Source organism: Passer domesticus, chromosome 1 (assembly GCF_036417665.1).
Source record: "Passer domesticus isolate bPasDom1 chromosome 1, bPasDom1.hap1, whole genome shotgun sequence".
NCBI lineage: Eukaryota > Metazoa > Chordata > Aves > Passeriformes > Passeridae > Passer > Passer domesticus.
This window is the reverse complement of record NC_087474.1, coordinates 52,842,260-52,860,439: the sequence shown is the minus strand read 5'-3', so window position 1 is coordinate 52,860,439 and position 18,180 is coordinate 52,842,260. Positions and strand designations below refer to the sequence as shown.

Here is an 18,180-nt window from a genome sequence, read left to right as displayed (position 1 = left end):
CTGCAGGACGCCCCCCTGCCTTATGAAATCCAGGCGGGAGTGCTTCCTAGCACAGGAGAGGCGTGCCGTGCCACCCGAGAGCGGCGCTGGGCCCGGCACCGCCCGCGCCTGCGCGCCCCGTCCCGGGAGCTCCAAGGCTGTCCCGGGAGCTCCAAGGCTGTCCCGGGAGCGGGAGGGAAAGGGGGCGGTGTCGGGGGCGGCGCCTGGGCCGAGCGCTCGGTGCTGTCTCGAGTGGCGGGGATGCTGCGCGCCGGGCTGGGAAGAAGCAGCCGCTGTTGTGAAGGGCTCTGGAGGAGCCCCTGCCCCGCAGCTGCCGGCGGCAGTGCCGGAGCCCTGAGCGCTGCCTCCGCCTGCTCTTCCCCGGGCAGCGGCGTCGGGGCGCGGAGCGGAGGCGCTCCCCCGGCAGGTACCGAGCCGTGCCGCACCTTCCTCCCCCTCCTCTTCCTCCTCCGCTTCCCCTCTCGCCGCGTCGGGCTCCTCTGTCCGTGTGATCCCGCCGGGCTCCGAGTCGGTGCTGCTGGGGCGCGGGTCGGAGCCGCTTCTCTGAGGGGGCGGGCGCGGAGGAGCTGCGGGAGGTCCCTGTGAGGGGGTCCCTGCGAGGGGCCGGCCAAAGGGGTCAGCCCCTGGGCAGCCATGGGCTCGGACTTGGCCTGCAGGAGCGCCGCTTGGGACACGGAGCGTGTCGGCTCTCCTGGCAGCCCTGGCTAATGGCACGCCGTGTTCCAGGCCCGATCTTTTCGTAAAGTTACCAAAGTCTAACGGCCTACAGTTGTGTTTTTAAAATAAAAAAAGAAATAAACCCAAGCTGCAACAAATTAATAGTTTTCTGGTTTCAAGTTTCTCTGTTATTAAATAACAGAAAAATAGTAACAATAGCGTTGGTGGCACTAGAATTGGAGGAAGTTTGCAGTTCTGCCTCCTACTGTGAGCGTACCAAGTATGTTCCAGGCTGGAATGTACCCACTGATTGTGAATTAATCCACGGTAGTGATGGACTTGATTTTAATTTACTGCATGCATAAAGTGAAAATATGTTGATTGTGCAGCAGTCATGTCTTCTGGAATTGAAAATAATTGGAATAGGATCTCTTAATGTGCATTGTTGCAAAAATTAATTGTCTCTTCTAGGTGCCCTCTTCTGCCACAAGTGTAAAGGAAATATTTTTGGAATATGACACAAGAATTGATTTCTGTTCTATGGAATGGTCTCTCTGTTGGTTGCTTATTCGTATTGTTAGGCTAAGCCAACCTTGGAACAAGCTATTGAGCTTAGCCAAAGAGTGCAAATCACATTGAGAGTGAGCGGGTCTATTTATTGTTAATCAAAGTTATTTATGAAAGATACATATGACAGTCTAATTCACAATAAATTCAAGCATCATGGGAATCAAGAGTTTACACAGAGGATATAGTTAGAGCTGGGAGAATGATTTTTCATTCAGTCATCAAGTTACTGGTATAAATAAAAGAAAAATACAAGAGAAAATGTGAGTTTGCATTTTAGAAAATTAAGACCGTTGAGTCAGAATTCTAACAAAGTCTGACTTTGGGTATGTGCCTGCTTAGGAAGCTAGTCATGAAAGTAAAAACCCAGGAGATGTTTCTAGTTAATGCTGATCAATTCTGATCTCTTCTGTTTGTTTATTATGTGTTTTTGTTTCTTTTTGTTCCTACAATAAATAATACTCCCTTATTCAGGATTCATGTACCAGAACTGCTGATGTCAAAAGGCTTTCTACTGCAGTTATTTCAGCAAATTAGTGTCACACTGCATATATAATCTAGCTCACACATATTTGGTGAACATTTGTGTTCTATTCTGAAGAGACTAACAGGTCTGTTCCTCAATTTTCAAAAGAAAACTTTTGATCTCTCTTTCTTTCATTTCTTCATCATCATGGATATCTGTTATTTACTGTCATTTAAAAAAATCACAATGGTCTGTTTGTCTTCAAGCAACAGTTGTGCTCTTGTATTCTGTTCCAGCTATGGAAGAGTCATAACCCCTGAATGGAGTGTTAGATGATGTCATAATGTGAGTGATATGATAATTAGTAAGGGTTCATCACATTTAGTTATGCTTAAATACATATTTACAGCCTAATCTTAACATTTTACTGGCTTTTTTTGAGAAATATCTTTATGGATTCCTAAAACTCGACTGCAGGTAGAGAACCTGGCAGTTGGCTCTGAAAAGTTGCTGTTGTTCTGGTAGTGTATCTGTGAGTAGCCCTAAGTATTGTCTCAGGATGAGAATAGGTGAGCTATCGAAGTACAGCTCTAAAAGGTGTGGAAATAATAGAGGAAGGTGGACCTTTTAAAACTGAAATTACATATTTTTAATTTTTGGGGAGCTTCAGGAAAGGTTTTTACATATTTTTGGAAAAAGAGTAGGGTTTTTGTGGAGAAAATTTTGCATCCAGCTTGATAAAACTGAAGTTATACTGGAGGGTCTGTGGTGTTTACCTGGCACAACTGTTTTCTCACCATGGAGGTGTGGAGCACTGAAGAGGAGTAGCAACCTGAGATTTTCCTAAAGTCTTTGAAAGTACAAAACACATGGCCGTTCCCAGATGTACACGTTTTCAACATGCTGCTCAGTCTGCATATTGTATTAAAGCACAAAACCTGTTAAATGGAAATCTCTCTTGATTAAGAGGTAATAATGGAGGAAAATTTCTTAAAGATGAACAATGGGATACAAGTGTCCTGGTTAAAGGCAGTACAGTTAATGAAAATATTTTAGCAGAAATCTTGAATTTCTACAGCTGCTTCTCTATAGCTTTCTTTTATCTCTCTCTTGATATAAATCTTCTTCCCATATGTGGGAAGGAGAGTTATGAGGGTGACTGAATGTTGGTTCAGGTCTAATGAGGGGAATGTGGAGCAGGTGATACAGGCATACACTGCTGCATGATATAGGAGATGCACCACACTGCCCTGCAGGCTTTGAATGAATGTGGTTTGTTTGATCCCCCCGCCCCCAACATGTTATATTTTACATTTTTCTTTTACAAGGACAAGCTCCAAAAAGAGACGCTTGCCACAAGCTGGTATGTGTCACTTTAGTGGTGTAGCTGGCCAGGTGCTTTGGTTTGTGTGTGATATGAGACTACCTTCCAAACAGTAACTCAGAATAACTGTCCTCACAGGGTCATGAAGTGTTTGTGTCCCTAGCCTTCAATTAAAGACTGAGGGAGAAGAAGATAACCTAATGCCACCAAAGAAATAGTTGGCCAACCTGTGGTCTAGACTGTGAGATTACTTGCTCTGTCTGTGATGTTTATTGCCATTACCTTTGTTCCTTAGACCTGGTCAGGTTGGAAAGGGTGAGGGAAAGGAAGAAAGCATTGTGATTTCTTAATACTTATCTTGCATGAGCTGCCATTGAAAGTGTTTCCTTGTCTCATGTATTCTGCCCTAAGTTTTATAAAGGGGATATTCTTTTTGTGTGTGTGATGAAAGTGGTTAGGTCTAAACAGGTCAAAACACTTGGTGAATTCTACTATGCTTCCCATTGTTCTAGTGTCCTTTTAGCTCATGTCATTCTGATGTTGCTTGTTTTTGTTGTATCTCTCTTCAGATTAGCCTTTAAAAGCTATTTGAGTGGAAGGCACACATAAACTATCACTATAAAGTAGCTTTATTGGAGACTTGCTAGGGAATTAGAATAGGTTCTGAAATGTCATACTTAAGGTTTTCCAACTTTGAAACGCATTACTAATGTAGTATGCACCTAATAACCAGCTTGTTCAGAAAGCTTTAATATCATTTATTAGGGAAGGGAGATGCGGGAGAATGATGAGTGTTCTAAAAACAATGTGTTTGGTTTCTTTTAGATTGAAATCACTGTTTTTGTTTCTTGTCAGGTGCTAGTAATGTAAAGCCGTTGGATGGTGTCAAAATTCTTGATTTAACAAGGTTTGTGTTTTGTCTATCATTTGTAAGTGTGTCTAAATGCAAATATTCTGATTGGAAAAACTAAGAAAACAATGTTTTTTCCATATTGAAGGGTTCTTGCAGGACCATTTGCCACAATGAATTTGGGAGATCTAGGGGCTGAAGTTATCAAAGTGGAAAGACCAGGTAAGATTTTTATTTGTTTATTTTAGGTATAATAAAAACAGTCTATTAAGTGTGTGTGTATATATCCAATATAAGGACACTGGGTAATTAGCTTCTAATTAAATTTTGCATATTTTTTAGCTTAACACAATGGTTTTCTTCTTCCACTCAGCACATGTGCTTCTTATCCAAAGAGTTTCTAAGGATTGGGTAATGGTAAAAAAATGCTTCATTCTTATGGTATAGGTACACTTTTTAGTTTGGAAGACCATATAGGAGAAGTAAGGAATTGCATGGCATTTGGGTCTTTTTTAGAAATAGTCCCCTCACTTTGCTCTAAGTGTTATGCATCATTACGTGTTTGAGGTGTGTAATTATACCATAGCAGCTGCACATTGTATAATGTATTTTTTCCTTTAAATTTCCATACTTTATGTATCTCTCTTTTGGTATTACTTGTCTTGAAAGTAGTTGGTGAAAATAGTTGCGATAATAAACAATATTACACTCCCTATATTTTATAACGTAAGAGTTTTAAGGGCAGCTTCAGAATTCTAAATTTCAAATATTTTAGAAGGTGAGTAATCCTCCATTTCTGTGAGAGGATGTCTGGGGCTCTATAGGGAAAGTATTACTGAAATGTTTTGCTTTGAATCACTTAAAGTACACAGAGAAGAGATTGTCCCTGCCCTCCTAACCATCCTGCTTGAACCAAAATAGTCTTTTGGGATAATAAACAATAGAAATGTTGATAAGCAACTTATGTTTGCATCTGTAGATCTTAGATGACTGTAGATTTTTGTGTTACTGTAGTGTATAGCATTATTGGGACAGTGGCTATGTAATATGCTGCCTAAGGTTCTTCAGCTTATTTTTATATCTGTGTTTCTGTATCAGTCTTCCCTGCTGCCTCACTAAGGAAAGTTTTCAGTTAAGTGAAGTTAACAAGTAGATGAAGTCTAGATATTGAAATAGATGCAAGAATACACATGCTTGCTAACACTCAGGACAGTGATTCTATCTGAAGTTGAATTTAGCTTTAATTCCATTTAAAATAGGTTTCTAGTCTTCATGATGTTTAAGGTTAAAAATATAGAAATTAAGCATAAATGATACAGTAATATCAGTGTTTGCAGCACATTAAAGGCAGGATTTCTGGAAGAGCTGGAGGTGGGGCCCTGCACGAGCTATAACAAGCACTTCTTTTAGTTAGTGTTGTGCAGTATGGGACTTAATCAGTTGTTGTCTTTATGTCATATTTGGAGTGTTTCAGGAATAGATTATTGACCAGATGAACTGTGTGACTTGGTGCAGGCAAGAGACTCTACTAAATTCTTAAAGACTGACTAAAAACATTGCATTGTAGCTCTATATTAAGTTAAACAAGCTACCAAAAGAACTGCAATTTCCCTTTCCCCAGACTCCACAAGAAAACAACCAAAATACCAACCCACAAGTGAAAAACAACCAAAAAACCTGCATATACACTAGTGGTGTGTGGTTGTATTAGTATTTTCAAGACTAAATGGAATCCCAACACTAGCAAAAACTTTGTTCACTTTGCTTAATTGCATTAACTTTTAGGTGTTTTTTGATATAAATATCCTAAAATAAATATGTTAAACTAATATTTGTTCTACCTGCTAGATGAAGCTTACGTGACTTTAATGTGATATTGGAGAAAAGCTTTTTATTCTTATTTGTTGGGTGTGTGATATTTGGCAACTATGAATATTTGATGGTATTTCTTCCAGGAGCTGGTGACGACACAAGAGCCTGGGGCCCACCTTTTGCTGGGACAGAAAGTGTTTATTTTCTCAGTGTCAATAGAAATAAAAAGGTAAATGAGGTGTGGAACAGAACATGAGCCTATGTTTTCTGTAATTATAACTGAATATATAATACTTCTTAGTTTGATTCTTAATATATATAATGGAGCAATACTTACATTGACCTAATGTTTTAATGAATAAATTTCAGGAGAAAATCCATACGTTTTTAGAACAACAAAGGTTGTAAATCTCTGGTACTGTGCTGTGGGTAGCTGAGGCAAAATGAAAAAGCAAGAATGCTCCTAATGGTCTTCAGTTGCTGGTGCTAATTAACTGAAAATAAAACCTGCTGAAAGCAAGGGGTATTTTATTTGAGTGATCATTTTTTTCAGGTGCATCAGCTCAGTTGCCCTGTGTCAGCTGGCAGGAAGAGTGCTGCCATTATACCATGTGGCTAAATCTAGATTTTGAAACTTTAGGGTGGCAAAATGTAGCTTTTGAAACTTAACATGAAGTTTCATGACATACCTGAATTGTTTAATGGCTTGTTACCATTGAAACAAATGTTTCTGGTGTCCGCCTGTGTACTTGCAGTAGCGGGTCCTGTGTAGCTATATAGTGACCAGGCTGCCCATCTGTCAGTCTGGTTTTGGTGCTTGCCTGATTCATAAATGAGATATAGTTCAGCTTGTTTTGCTGAGAAAATTTTTTTTTTGCAGGAGGAGATGGGCTATGTGTTAAAATTTAGTTATCCAAATTAGCCATCGTGTGCAATTTGACTGTTGGTTTTGTTTAGAATAGGCTAATAATACCTTTCACATATTTTTTCCACATAAATTACTGTTGTATTTATTTTTAATCCCCAGAGTATAGCTATCAACATGAAAGATTCAAAAGGAGTAAAGCTAATCAAAGAGGTAGGTTTTAACAGTGTGCAAGGTGTCCTTATTTTGTATTGTTGTGATCCTAAGTGATTCACAAGTTACACTAAGTAATAAGGATTAAACTCTGCATTTCAAGTGTTAATTTGATAATTAAAAAATCTATGTATGCAGTAAAATTTGTAAATTTCACTATATACTTCTGTACTCTGTGCTTTTGGACTCAATGTTCAGTGTAACTTGTAATGACTTTGGATTTACATGATGACACGAAAATGTCATCAAAATCTTCAAATGAAATATTGTGAGGAAATGGTCTAATAGCCTATTCCTTTCCTGTTGCTGCTGCTGTACTACTACTAATCTTCCTGTAATACTGCAGTAGAACAATTCAAGGTGGACTGATCAGATGAAGTCAGTGAGCAGTTAGGAGGAGATGCTGTGCTCCAGTAAATGCAGTTTTTTTAATGTTATGGTGTTCAGTTGCTGTACATCTTCCTGAAAAACATTGTCCTGTAGGTGAAACTTAGTATTTGTTTCTTTTTCAGTATTTGACTTCCAACATCTTTTAAGGTGATCCATTTTTCTATCTAAAAATAGTAAAAGCATCAAATCTCACATTTCATCAAACTTGAGTTTTGTTATCCCTTTATTTATTATTTGTTGACAAATGCAAGATCTGCTACTTGCTAGTGCTGTGTTTTAAGCCCTGCAGTAGTAGCAGCTGACTTCTGTTACTTCTTGTTTCAGTATCAGTTCAAATCCCTTTTTCACAGTGACACTGTGTGTCATGCAGTAGGTGGAATTTGTCTGCTAGTACTTTTTGTTGGGAATATTGCATAAGATGGAAATAGATTAAGTTTTCTGATGCTTTTGGTTTGTTAGGTATGCAAAGCTACTTCATACAGAAATACTCTGGAGATTATATGTAGATATAATTCCACAGTGCCTTCTTTTTTTGCAGAATAGAGGCATTTATTGTTAATTTGTTGTGGAGCTGTATGTTTAACTTCTAAAAAATTTGGAAGCAGAAATTTTCATTTGGAAATTTTTTGCACGGTATAACACATTTTTTTTGATACCTACTAATTAAGTGCTATAAAAATTTTTCCTCTCATGGAAGAAGATTAATTTATTATTTGACCTTTAAAAATGGTGAATGAGAAACTACTCAATGTCCACTGATTCCACATGTGTGGGCTAAAGGTGTTTGAAGAGTTAAAGTCAGCTGAGCCTATGAGCCAAGATGAGGTGGAGGAAAAAGTGGCATCATCTGCTAAATATTTACCACACTAGCTGTAAAAATGAGGAGACTGCCTGTGACAAAGTAATTTCTTATGTTTTCTATCCTTTTTAAAAGTGGCTTTAATAACCACTATAGCTTTCTGTTCCTTAAATCAATGCCATCCTTATCTGAGATACAGCAACCTTGAAAACTGATGAAGCTCTGTTTGTCATGCTACTTGTGGAGTTGTTCATCCTTCTGCTTGATTTTTGAATGATATATTTTGAAAGCATTGGGTGCAGAGGTCTTGACATTCCATTATTCATCTCAAATGAAACTTCTGTTTGGAGTTTTGTCAAAAAGTATGTGTAAAGGGAAGATATTTATAACAGGCTTTTGTTTTCAGTTGTCTTCTGCTATCATCAGGACAGACGTGTATGGAATTGAGCATTGTTCAGCATTGTATTGTACTATGACAAGGAGTGTCCATGTCTTTAAAGTAGCTGATGAAAAGTATAAATTGAAGTTTGTGACACTGCCTACTCCTACATAAATATGAGTTGTGTCACCAGTGTAAAAGCTACAAAGAAATGTAACAATGCTATAATTTTTTACCTTTATTAAGCAAGGTATCATGGTTAGAATAGGTTTTATTTCCCAACTATATTGTGTATAGCTGGAAGAAGGCAATTCTCAATTTGCAATCATGTTAGAAAAACAGGAGTAGAGAGTCTTCAGGTATATGACAAAAACACAGACTTGACAATTACTCAGTAGTATCAAGTGAGCTGAAGAAATCTATTAATCAGGAGTCCTGGCTGATTTTCATCCTTTGGCACAACACTACAAAATATTTTTTCAAGGATCTATTCTTTCATACATGATGACTTGAATTCCACAAAATTATTCCTGTGACTTATTTATTTCTTTCTGTGTCACTTATAGACCTTTCTTCCCTTCTAGTGTTTTTGGCTGGCTGTTAATTTGCATTCCAGATGTTTGTCTGTCTTTATGAATAAAAATTAATTTTTTCTCTTCAGTGATTGTACGTGCCAGTCCCATGCTCTGATATCTTTTTGTAGTATCTCTTTAGAACATTATTGATTGGTTATTGCCAGAAATTCATTTTAAGAACCTTGAGTATACTTCTCTCCTGTGAATTATTTACCCTTAACTAGTGAACTTTTAAATTTTTTTATTCATGAATAACTTGGGACTTAATTGGCTGGGAGCCGATGGCACTTCTTCTCTCCCACTATTTTTAGCTGAAAGGTTAATACGTCCCATGCATTGCTGTCTTACTTGCTAAAGCAAGCTACTCAAATATTTATAAAGATGTATTTTTGTATATGTGTGTGTTGTGCAGATTCTTCTCTGTAGATTTCTTGTAAAAACCTAAGCAAACAAAACACAAAAACATCCCCAAACAAGCAACAAACCAAAATACACCAACCAAAACTTCCAAAAGGCATGCATGGTTTCCTTTATAAAGTTAGTAGCATCATTCTTTGTTATTCAACTTAATGATTACTTTGGCATGAACTGTGCTGTTCATTATTTCCTGAGGCATAGACATTGAGCCTATCAGTGTCCTCTCTGGAACAGATAGTACTCCAAGTCAGGTCTGTGTTGTATTGCTGTGTTAGTAGATGTTAAAATACAAGTGATGTTTAGAAGAACTTTAGGGCATGAAGTATGAAATTTTAGTTGACAGTGGACTTAAGACCCCATTGAAACTGAAAATCTCTGCATTTTAAGAACATAGTTTGTTTTGATGCCTTGAGAGGCTGCCTAGCACAGAGTAGGCGTTTATTAAAAGGCCTTCGAAGGATACAACTTGGGCAGTACAAGAGCCCGGCTGTGGCTATACCCAAGGTGGACAACAGGTCACACATTTTTATACTTTTATAAGTTTTGGTCCATTTACATAATGGGGTTAATTGTCCAATTACAGCTTCAGGTTATGAAGTCCGATCCTCCCAGATTGCTCTCCTCAATTCTCTGTTTCTAGTTTTTGGGCCTGAAGCTGCAACGGTGTCTTTGGTTCTTGGGCTGGAAAATGATTGTTTCATCTAACTAAACTGCGAAGAGAACTTGCTAACACTTTATATGAAGTTCAGAGTTATATGCTAATGCTGTACAGAACCTGGAAAATATAAAAGCTAAAATTTAAGGCATCAATTTGGATCAGACTATGTACCCAGTTTTCCACAATGGCAGAATTGTTGGTTCAGTGACCATCAGAGCTACATGTAGACTGCCACCTTTGTACATGAAAAATTATTTCCAATGAAAACTTTAGATGCAGAAGTGGCACAGCTCTTGTAATGTGTCTTGAAAACTCCTTTCTCTGAGAGCATATACCCTGCTAAACTGGGCCCAAGTCATTACATCTTCACTTAGCATTTTTGTCATTCCACATATGTTGCCCAGTCCAGAAGTATAGTGTTTTTCATGTTGCAGTACTGTGTGTCATGCTTTCTTCCTCAGTGGCTTGTTGGAGATGGTAGTTCTTCAATATAACATGGACAACTTTCAACTGTTTTAGTCCAACTGTAATTTTCACAGATTATAAAATCACAGTGAAAGCAATACAGAAGTTGTAACCAATTTCATCTCTTGAATCAATTAGGCTAAAGTTGTAGCATTACCAGTTTGAAAAGTATTTATGTATAAACTGTGATGGATTGAAATAGAAAATAAAACCTCCTTAACTTTATCTTTCATGAAGGCATGGTGATTTCTCTTATGATGACACTAGTTTATAGGAGCTTGTTTAAGACACTGTATATTTAATTACACTTTGACATGACAGTTTCAGAGACTGTGACTCCTTGATTGGCTGCAAATAGCATTAAGCAATTAATATATCAATTATGCTTAAAAATGGGTGCGCAAAAATGTGTACCTGTTAGGGAGCATTTCTTAAATTCCTGTGCATTCACACATACCCTACACAATTTACCAGGCAGAAAGCCTACATCAAGGCATACATCTGTCTTTTAACATGTAGTTCTCATGATTCAGGAGTCAACTTGTGTTAGTCTTAGTGAAATTTGCAAATGTGTATCTGCTCCTAATTTTTATAAGAAAGGATGTAATTTAAAGCAAATCAAGGTTATATGTTAATCTCAACATCAATAGATTTTTGGACTAGGTCATTCATTTGAAAGTAATGAAAAAAGTCATATTGCAGAACTTGACAGCACTATTGTATTTAACGTGACTTTAAAATCTTAATTTTAATTCTTTAAATTTTAAGTGTTGTTGGGCTTCCTATTCTACTTCTACATATAGGAAGTTGGATATATGGCATTGTTATGTAATTCTAATCAATGGCTTAAAAATGAAAAATAATTTAAGAATTATTTCTATTATGGAGAAAACATGAATAGTGGAGATATATCACTTCACTTTTCTTAAGAAAAATGGGGTAGAAAGAATTTTTGTGAAGATTGTTCTGTGAACAGTTGTCAAGCCTTAGGAAACTGATGTGTTACTGATAATACCACAATTTTGTCTAATCACTTTAGGATTTTGACAGTCTTCTTTCTAGATATGCAGCATCTCTAATATGTGGTCTGCAGAAATGCACAATCTTACAGACAAAAAAGTATCTCTGTAGGCTTTTCTTTTATGAAGAAGACTAGAGCCATTTTGATTAGCAAGATTTTAAAATTAAGTTACATAGGAATTTATTCAACTTCTGGGAGCTAATTAACAGCTTTTACTCATCCTTTTCTTTTCTAAAGCTTGCAGCAGCATCTGATGTTTTTGTGGAAAACTTTGTCCCTGGGAAGCTGGCTGAAATGGGTCTAGGTTATGAAGACATTAAAAAGATTGCTCCTCACATAGTGTACTGTTCAATAACAGGTATTTTATTTTCAATTCTTTATGTTCATTATTTCCTTTATTTCAGTCAAAGTGTTATAAAAGTCACGTGATTGTATAGAAGTATGTTACTTTTATGTCAGTTAAGATAAATTGAGAGTTAAAATGAGTTCAATTCAAAAACATGTATAGAAAACTTGAGAAAGCAGCCATGTCAACATCTGTCCAGTGTCATTGCCATACCAACCTGACATGTTCCTGTTGATTTCAAAGGAGCCAGGATGGGCTGACCTCCTTGGATTCTGTTTTAAACTGGCTGAAAACTGAGATTTTTTTTTTAACTTTCCTAGCAGTTTTACTGAATCAATTTACAAATTGTGGAATCAATTTACAAATTGTGTGTTTTAAATCTGATAATCTCAGTGTTTTTTACTGCCCTGAAGTATCTTTCTCTTCAGAATTGTGCAGTTACCTGTTTGTGGAAGTTTTGCATGACTTTTTTACAGTCTATTGCTTGGTAACTGAAACAGTAGAAGAGTTGTATGTACTTTATAAAAGCAGGGAAGAATGAAAAGGAAGTAGACACACTTATGCTAATATTAATATAAAAATAATTTTAAGTCTGAAAAACTGCTTAAAAAACTCCAACAAAAACCACCTCCCAAAATCTTAATCAAGCACTAAAATGAAAAGTCTAATATTAAAATTAAATGCAATTAAATAACAGCAGAAGATACAGATATTTTTAGACTGTTTTAAAATCTTAGTTACAAATCTGCTTTTCTCTTCAATTTCTGCAGAATAAATGGCTTTGTCATTTTGGTTACTGGGTATGGATGTTATTTAATATAAATCAAATAGCTTTTTGGTTTTTTGTGGTGTATTTATCATATTTGTGTGGCAAATGTCTGAAAATGTCAAGAGCAGAAAGACAATTATATTCAGGACTTGCTGAGAATCTTTGTTTAAATGCCTATTTAGGTTGGTCAATGGCTAGTTACTACAATGCTTGTCACATTTGCTTGTGCATATAATCTCACAACTAGAATTTGTCAAGTGGATTTGCATTTTTGTTTGCTTTTTTTGTTTAGTTGCTGTACCCATAATGATGAAAAATAATTAAAATTACATCCAGACAATCTGTGTGAGGTACAATACTCTCTCATTTTGTGTCAGATGCTCTAGTCTCTTAATCACCTTTGTGACTCCGTGTTTGCCTTATTAAGTCAATGTTTGCCTTGTACTGGGTAGCCCAGAGTTGGGCACAGGACTACACACGTGGCCTCAACAGTGCTGAGAAGAGGGGAAGGATCTTCCTCCTGGCCTGCTTGACACTTCCCAGTGCACAGCAATACACTGTTGTCCTCTGCTACAGGGATGCCTACAAAAGTATGTTTTAAGTGTTCCCTCAACTGTGGGTAACTCTTCCTTGCTGCAGACTTTTTCTCTAGGCACAGGAACCTCCTGAGAGCTATCTTTTTTTGGTAAATACTGAGGCAAAAAAGCATTAAATGCATCCACCTTCGTGGCCTTTGTTTATTTTGCCATAGGTCCTTGTCCTCCTTAGACTTCCTTCTGCCTCTGATTTGCTTGCAGAATCCTTTCATGTTGTCTTTTGCTAAATTCAACTCCAGGTCAGCCTTTGCTTTTCTAATCCTACACTTATATTATCAAACAGCACCTCTATACTTCTAGGTCACTTGCTTCTGCTTTCACTGCTTGGAAGACAAGTTGAACAAAAATCACATAATCTTGCTGTTTAGAGTTTTGTGTAATGCATGACTTACAGTTATGTTCTATAGTGGAAAACAATAAGCCTTATTCATAGACTATGGCAACTTGAAGTTGAAAGTGTTTGGGAAGTAAGAGCTAAGTGATGTTTGTTAGGCATTCATAAAGCAACTTGAAATCTTAAATTGTGGTTGTTTAAGTCTTGAATACTCAACAGGTACTAAGCAATATCTATTTAAGGATGATGTATCTTTTAGGAATAAAGATATAAGCTCCAGTGGCCTTAAAAAAAAACCAGCTCATAAATCCATTGAGTTAAGGCAGGAAATAGCAAAGCCTCAATCTAAGCATATTAAAAGAAGCAACCAGACTGGGATGTGCAGGAAGGCACAATCAGGCAGAAAACTGATCTAAGAAGAATTCCTGATTGATTTCAAAAACCTCAGTGATGTGATTCTAGATATTACAATTCTTATCTATTTTGTGCTGTGGTTGACTTTGCTGCATTCAGATATGCTTGGGGTTTTTGGGGTGTTTGTTTTTTGTTTTGGTTGTTTGGTTGTTTTTTTTTTGTGAGGAGAGATGGGACTAGGTATGAGGCTCTGGGACTCGAGTGTCAAGCAAGGGATAGTGAAGGTCAATCTGGGGTAAGTCAGTCAGACACATTACAGCTACAGCTGAAAAAAAGAAGGACGGGTTATTGTTGTATGTGATTCCCTTCTGAGGGGAACTGAGGGCCCGTATACTGACTGGTCTTGTCCCACAGAGAAATCTGCTGCCTCCTTCGGGTCTAAGTAAGAGATATTACTAGAAGATTCCTTGGACTAATTCAGCCCTCTGATTATTATCTAATTCTGGATTTCCAGATCAGCAGTGACAGTTCGTAGGGCAATCAAAAAGGACTTCAGGGCATTGGGATGACTGGTTGAAGGGATAAGGGCAGAGGTGGTGTTTCCCTCAATGCTTTCAGTAGCAGGGAGAGTGCTGAAAGAAACAGGAAAACTCTGATCAACACATGGCTTGAAGGATGGTGCCATTGGTGCAATTTTGGCTTTTTCCCCTTGTGGGATAGTTTATACAGCACTAGGCTGGCTGCAGGCCAATCAAGTTTGCCTGTCTAAAAGAGTGAAAAGGATTCTAGGCCTGTGAGCTGGCAGGGGCAATTGAGGGGGCTTTAAACTTGCTTTGAAGGGGGAAGCAGGTAAGCCCAGACTCACTAGATATAAACCTGGGGTGGCATGCCTGTGTCAGGGGTTAAATTGATAGCCCAGCTAAAGGGCATCTACATCAGTATGGGTAACAAACAGGAGGAGCTGAAGGCCATTGTGCAGCAGGAAAGCTGTCATGTAGTTGCCATCAGGGAAATGAAATGGGATGAGGCATTTAAATGGCATGCTGCAATTCATGGCTACAAGCACTTCAAAGGGATAAGCAAGGAAGGAGAGGTGATGGAGTGACTCTGTACATTAGGGAGTGTTTCAACTGTGTAGAGCTCAAGGATAATGATGACAAGATTGAGTGTCTGTGGGTAAGAATCAGGGGGAAGGTCAACAACGCAGAAATCCTGTTAGGAGTCTATTCTAGACAACCCAACCGGGATGAAGGGATGGATGAACTATTCTGTAAGCCTCTGGCTGATGTTTCACAATGGCTAGCCCTTGTTCTTGTGGGAGACTAACTTGTGGGATGTCTGCTGGAAACTCACCACAGTTGAGTGGAGGCAGTGTAGAAGGCTTTTTGATTGTGTGGAAGACAACTTTCTGACACAACTAGTAACTGAGCTTAGCAAGGCGGGGTACCCTGCTAGATCTGCTTTTTACAAACAGAAGGGCTGGTGGGAAATGTGGTGGTCAGATGACATCTTTGGCACAGTGACCATGACATAATGGAGTATTAAATTCTTGGTGAAGTAAGGAAGGTATCAACAAAACTTCCACCTTGGATTTCAGGAGGCTGGACTTTGGCCTGTTCAGGACACTGGTTCAGGAAGTTCCTTGGGAAACAGCCCTTAAAAACAAAATGGTCCAGAAAGGCTGGGCATACATTAAGAGGCAAATTGTAAAGGCACAGAGAAGTCTGCTCCTGCATGCCAAAAGATAAGCTGTCAGGGAACAAGACTTACCTGACTGAAGAAGGAGCTTTTGCTGGAACTTAGGGGAAAAACAAAAGAGTTTATCACCTTAGGAAGAAGTGGCAGGCAACTCAGAAAAACTACAAGGGTGTTGTTAGGTCACATAGAAAGAAGATTAGAAAGACAAAAGCTCTTCTAGAACTCAATCTGGCCACCTCTGTGAAAGATAGTAGAAAGTGCTTTTATAAATACATTTAAAACAGAAGAATGGCTAAGGAAAATTTCCAACCTCTATTGGATGTAAAGAGGAATATTGCAACCAAGGATAATAAGGCTGAGCAGTTAATGCTTCTTTTGCCTCAGTCTTCAACAGAAAGATGGGTTATCAACTAGCTTCCTGAGCTGGCAGATGGGGATGGGGAGGAGAACAGGCTGCCTATAATCCAGGAGTAATTAGTTTGTGACCTGCTGTGCCAGTTAGACACTCACAAGTCCATGTAGTGAGATGAGATTCACCCAAGGGTAGTGAGGGAGCTGGCAGAAGAACTCACTAAGCTGCTCTCCATCATTTATCATCAGTCCTGGCTAACTGGGGAGGCATTCACCAGCACAAAAAATGAACACTATTAAACAATATTGCCAATCTTGCCGTTCCAAAGGAGATGTCAAACTCAGAAAAGTCCCCTTTGTGGGCTGTAGCTCGGCTCACTCAGTCTCTGATCAGTCCCTCTGGTGGTGGAAATGCCGCTGCCCAGGCACAGCCTGGTGGGCTGCGGGTGTGAGCTGCCGGTGCTCCTCTGGGTGTTCAGTCCAGAGCAGGTTTAAATAGGTCCAAGAAAAAGAAAAGCCACAGTCCAGGGAACTTCTCTCTGCCTCAGCCAGCTAAAAACGAACTAAAACAAAGGAGAGCTCTGTCCTGCTGTCTGTCTGTGCTGCAGAGAGCACAGTCCAGGAGCAGGATGAGGGGAGCGAGTGCAGTTTCTGATAACAAACTCTGCGCTTCTTCTCTCGCCGCTTCACTCTCAGAACAAGCCTTAAAGGTGCAAAACATTATCCTGCATAAACAGAACAGACAGCTGGGGATACAAACATCATAAAAGTCACCCCAGGACATACTATTTTTGTGAATCCTGTTATATAGGAATTACTGTTTTGTACTGCTTGATGTGAGCCAGATCAGGCTGGGCTGTCTTCAGAATGTATTGCATTGTCATGTGTCTGTGAATGGTTCATATGTGCCATCTGTAATACAACAACACTCGTATGTATTTCATTATTTCTCTTTCTGGTACATAAATTATCATAGAGATGTTATCAGCTTACTTTTCATTTATTATTTACTTTGCCCTCCTTGCTCTAAGCTACAGTATCACCATGAAATCGAATTAATCTGAGATCTGGTAGAGTATGTTCCTTCTATTCTCCTTTTCTCATCAATTCTGATGGCCAACAAATAACAACACTAAAAAAAGCAGAGCCATGGCAAAAAGATCTCCCACTCTTTCAAGTCTTCATTTAAAAGAACAGAAGTTCTTGGTGTTTTAAGAAAGCAACTGTAATTTGTGGTTTTTTTAATGCAGAAAAACAAACCTGCTTCCTTTTTTGGTTTTGTCTTTAAAAACAGCTGAAACATTCTGTGAGAAATTTTGAAAGCATTCAAACTTCTCATTCCTATACAACTTAAAACTTCAAGACTGAACTCTGTTACATAAAATACTTTTTGTTAATGCAACATATATGGAGGTGACTGCTTCTGATGAATAGTCACATATTGTAGCAGAAAAATAAAAAAATAAAATCTAGGAGACACATTTCTTAGAAATCAGAAAATATGCTACTTTATAACTTAAACAGTATTGAGCCATTTTTCTTTAATACAGTAATAATTTTTGTGTAGAGTTGCCTTTCTAAATTTTGGACAATTGCAAATAGTAAAATGAAATATATTGTATTTTTTTTTCAGCAAGTCCAGGGTCATATGTAGGTGAAGAGTTTAGAAATAGGTATGCCAGACTCTTTTATGGCAGTTTGGAAATTGTGGTTTGCAAACTTAGTTTCTTATTCAAACAACTCTGATTGAATCTATACAGCTTTGAAGTGATTGTTGAAGGATTTTGAGGATATCCGGGACATTTTCTCAATGTTCCTGCTGCTTTGAGTGCACTTGAACTCCAAACTGGCTGTTCTTATTCACAAGCTGGCTTTGCTTGGCTAGAACTAGTTTGAATGTAATATATTTTGATAGTTCTGTGGTTGAGATTGGTTTAAGTTCTGGAAAATTGGATGGTTAAAGAAAATTTTGTACAGGTCACAAGGGAGTGACCATTTCTATTATGGTCTGTGTGATGCTGTTGCTGGGAAAGTCATAGTTTAATCCTGAACGGGAGAGGGCACTGTTTAAAAGGACAACATGGTTTCCAAATCAAAACCTTTTATTTTTTTTTTCTTAAAGCCTCTGAAGGTAATATGTTTTCAAAGAATTTTACAGTTTGTTTCTGAAGGATGAAATGTACTCCTCTCAGGTTTTCTACCATAGCCCTTTGGTCTGCTAATCTACATGAATTATGATTATTCTTCTTTTTGTGCAGGTTTGTTTTCCTCCTA

At 38.2% G+C, this 18,180-nt stretch overlaps 1 protein-coding gene across 6 annotated transcripts in view; it reads left to right on the top strand.

The window, feature by feature from the left end:
* Positions 1-128: 128 nt before the first annotated feature.
* The window catches only part of SUGCT (succinyl-CoA:glutarate-CoA transferase), a 314,975-nt gene continuing 296,923 nt past the window's right edge, over positions 129-18,180 (top strand). Inside the window, exons 1-7 of one of the 6 annotated variants that reach the window (XM_064420246.1) lie at positions 1,994-2,035; positions 3,870-3,921; positions 4,013-4,086; positions 5,820-5,905; positions 6,704-6,754; positions 11,696-11,816; positions 13,026-13,163. In XM_064420246.1, the coding sequence (XP_064276316.1) occupies positions 4,038-4,086; positions 5,820-5,905; positions 6,704-6,754; positions 11,696-11,816; positions 13,026-13,163 (445 nt within the window). In that variant the 5' untranslated portion in view covers positions 1,994-2,035; positions 3,870-3,921; positions 4,013-4,037. The other 5 variants (XM_064420210.1, XM_064420231.1, XM_064420239.1 and 2 more) reach the window with 5 other exon arrangements.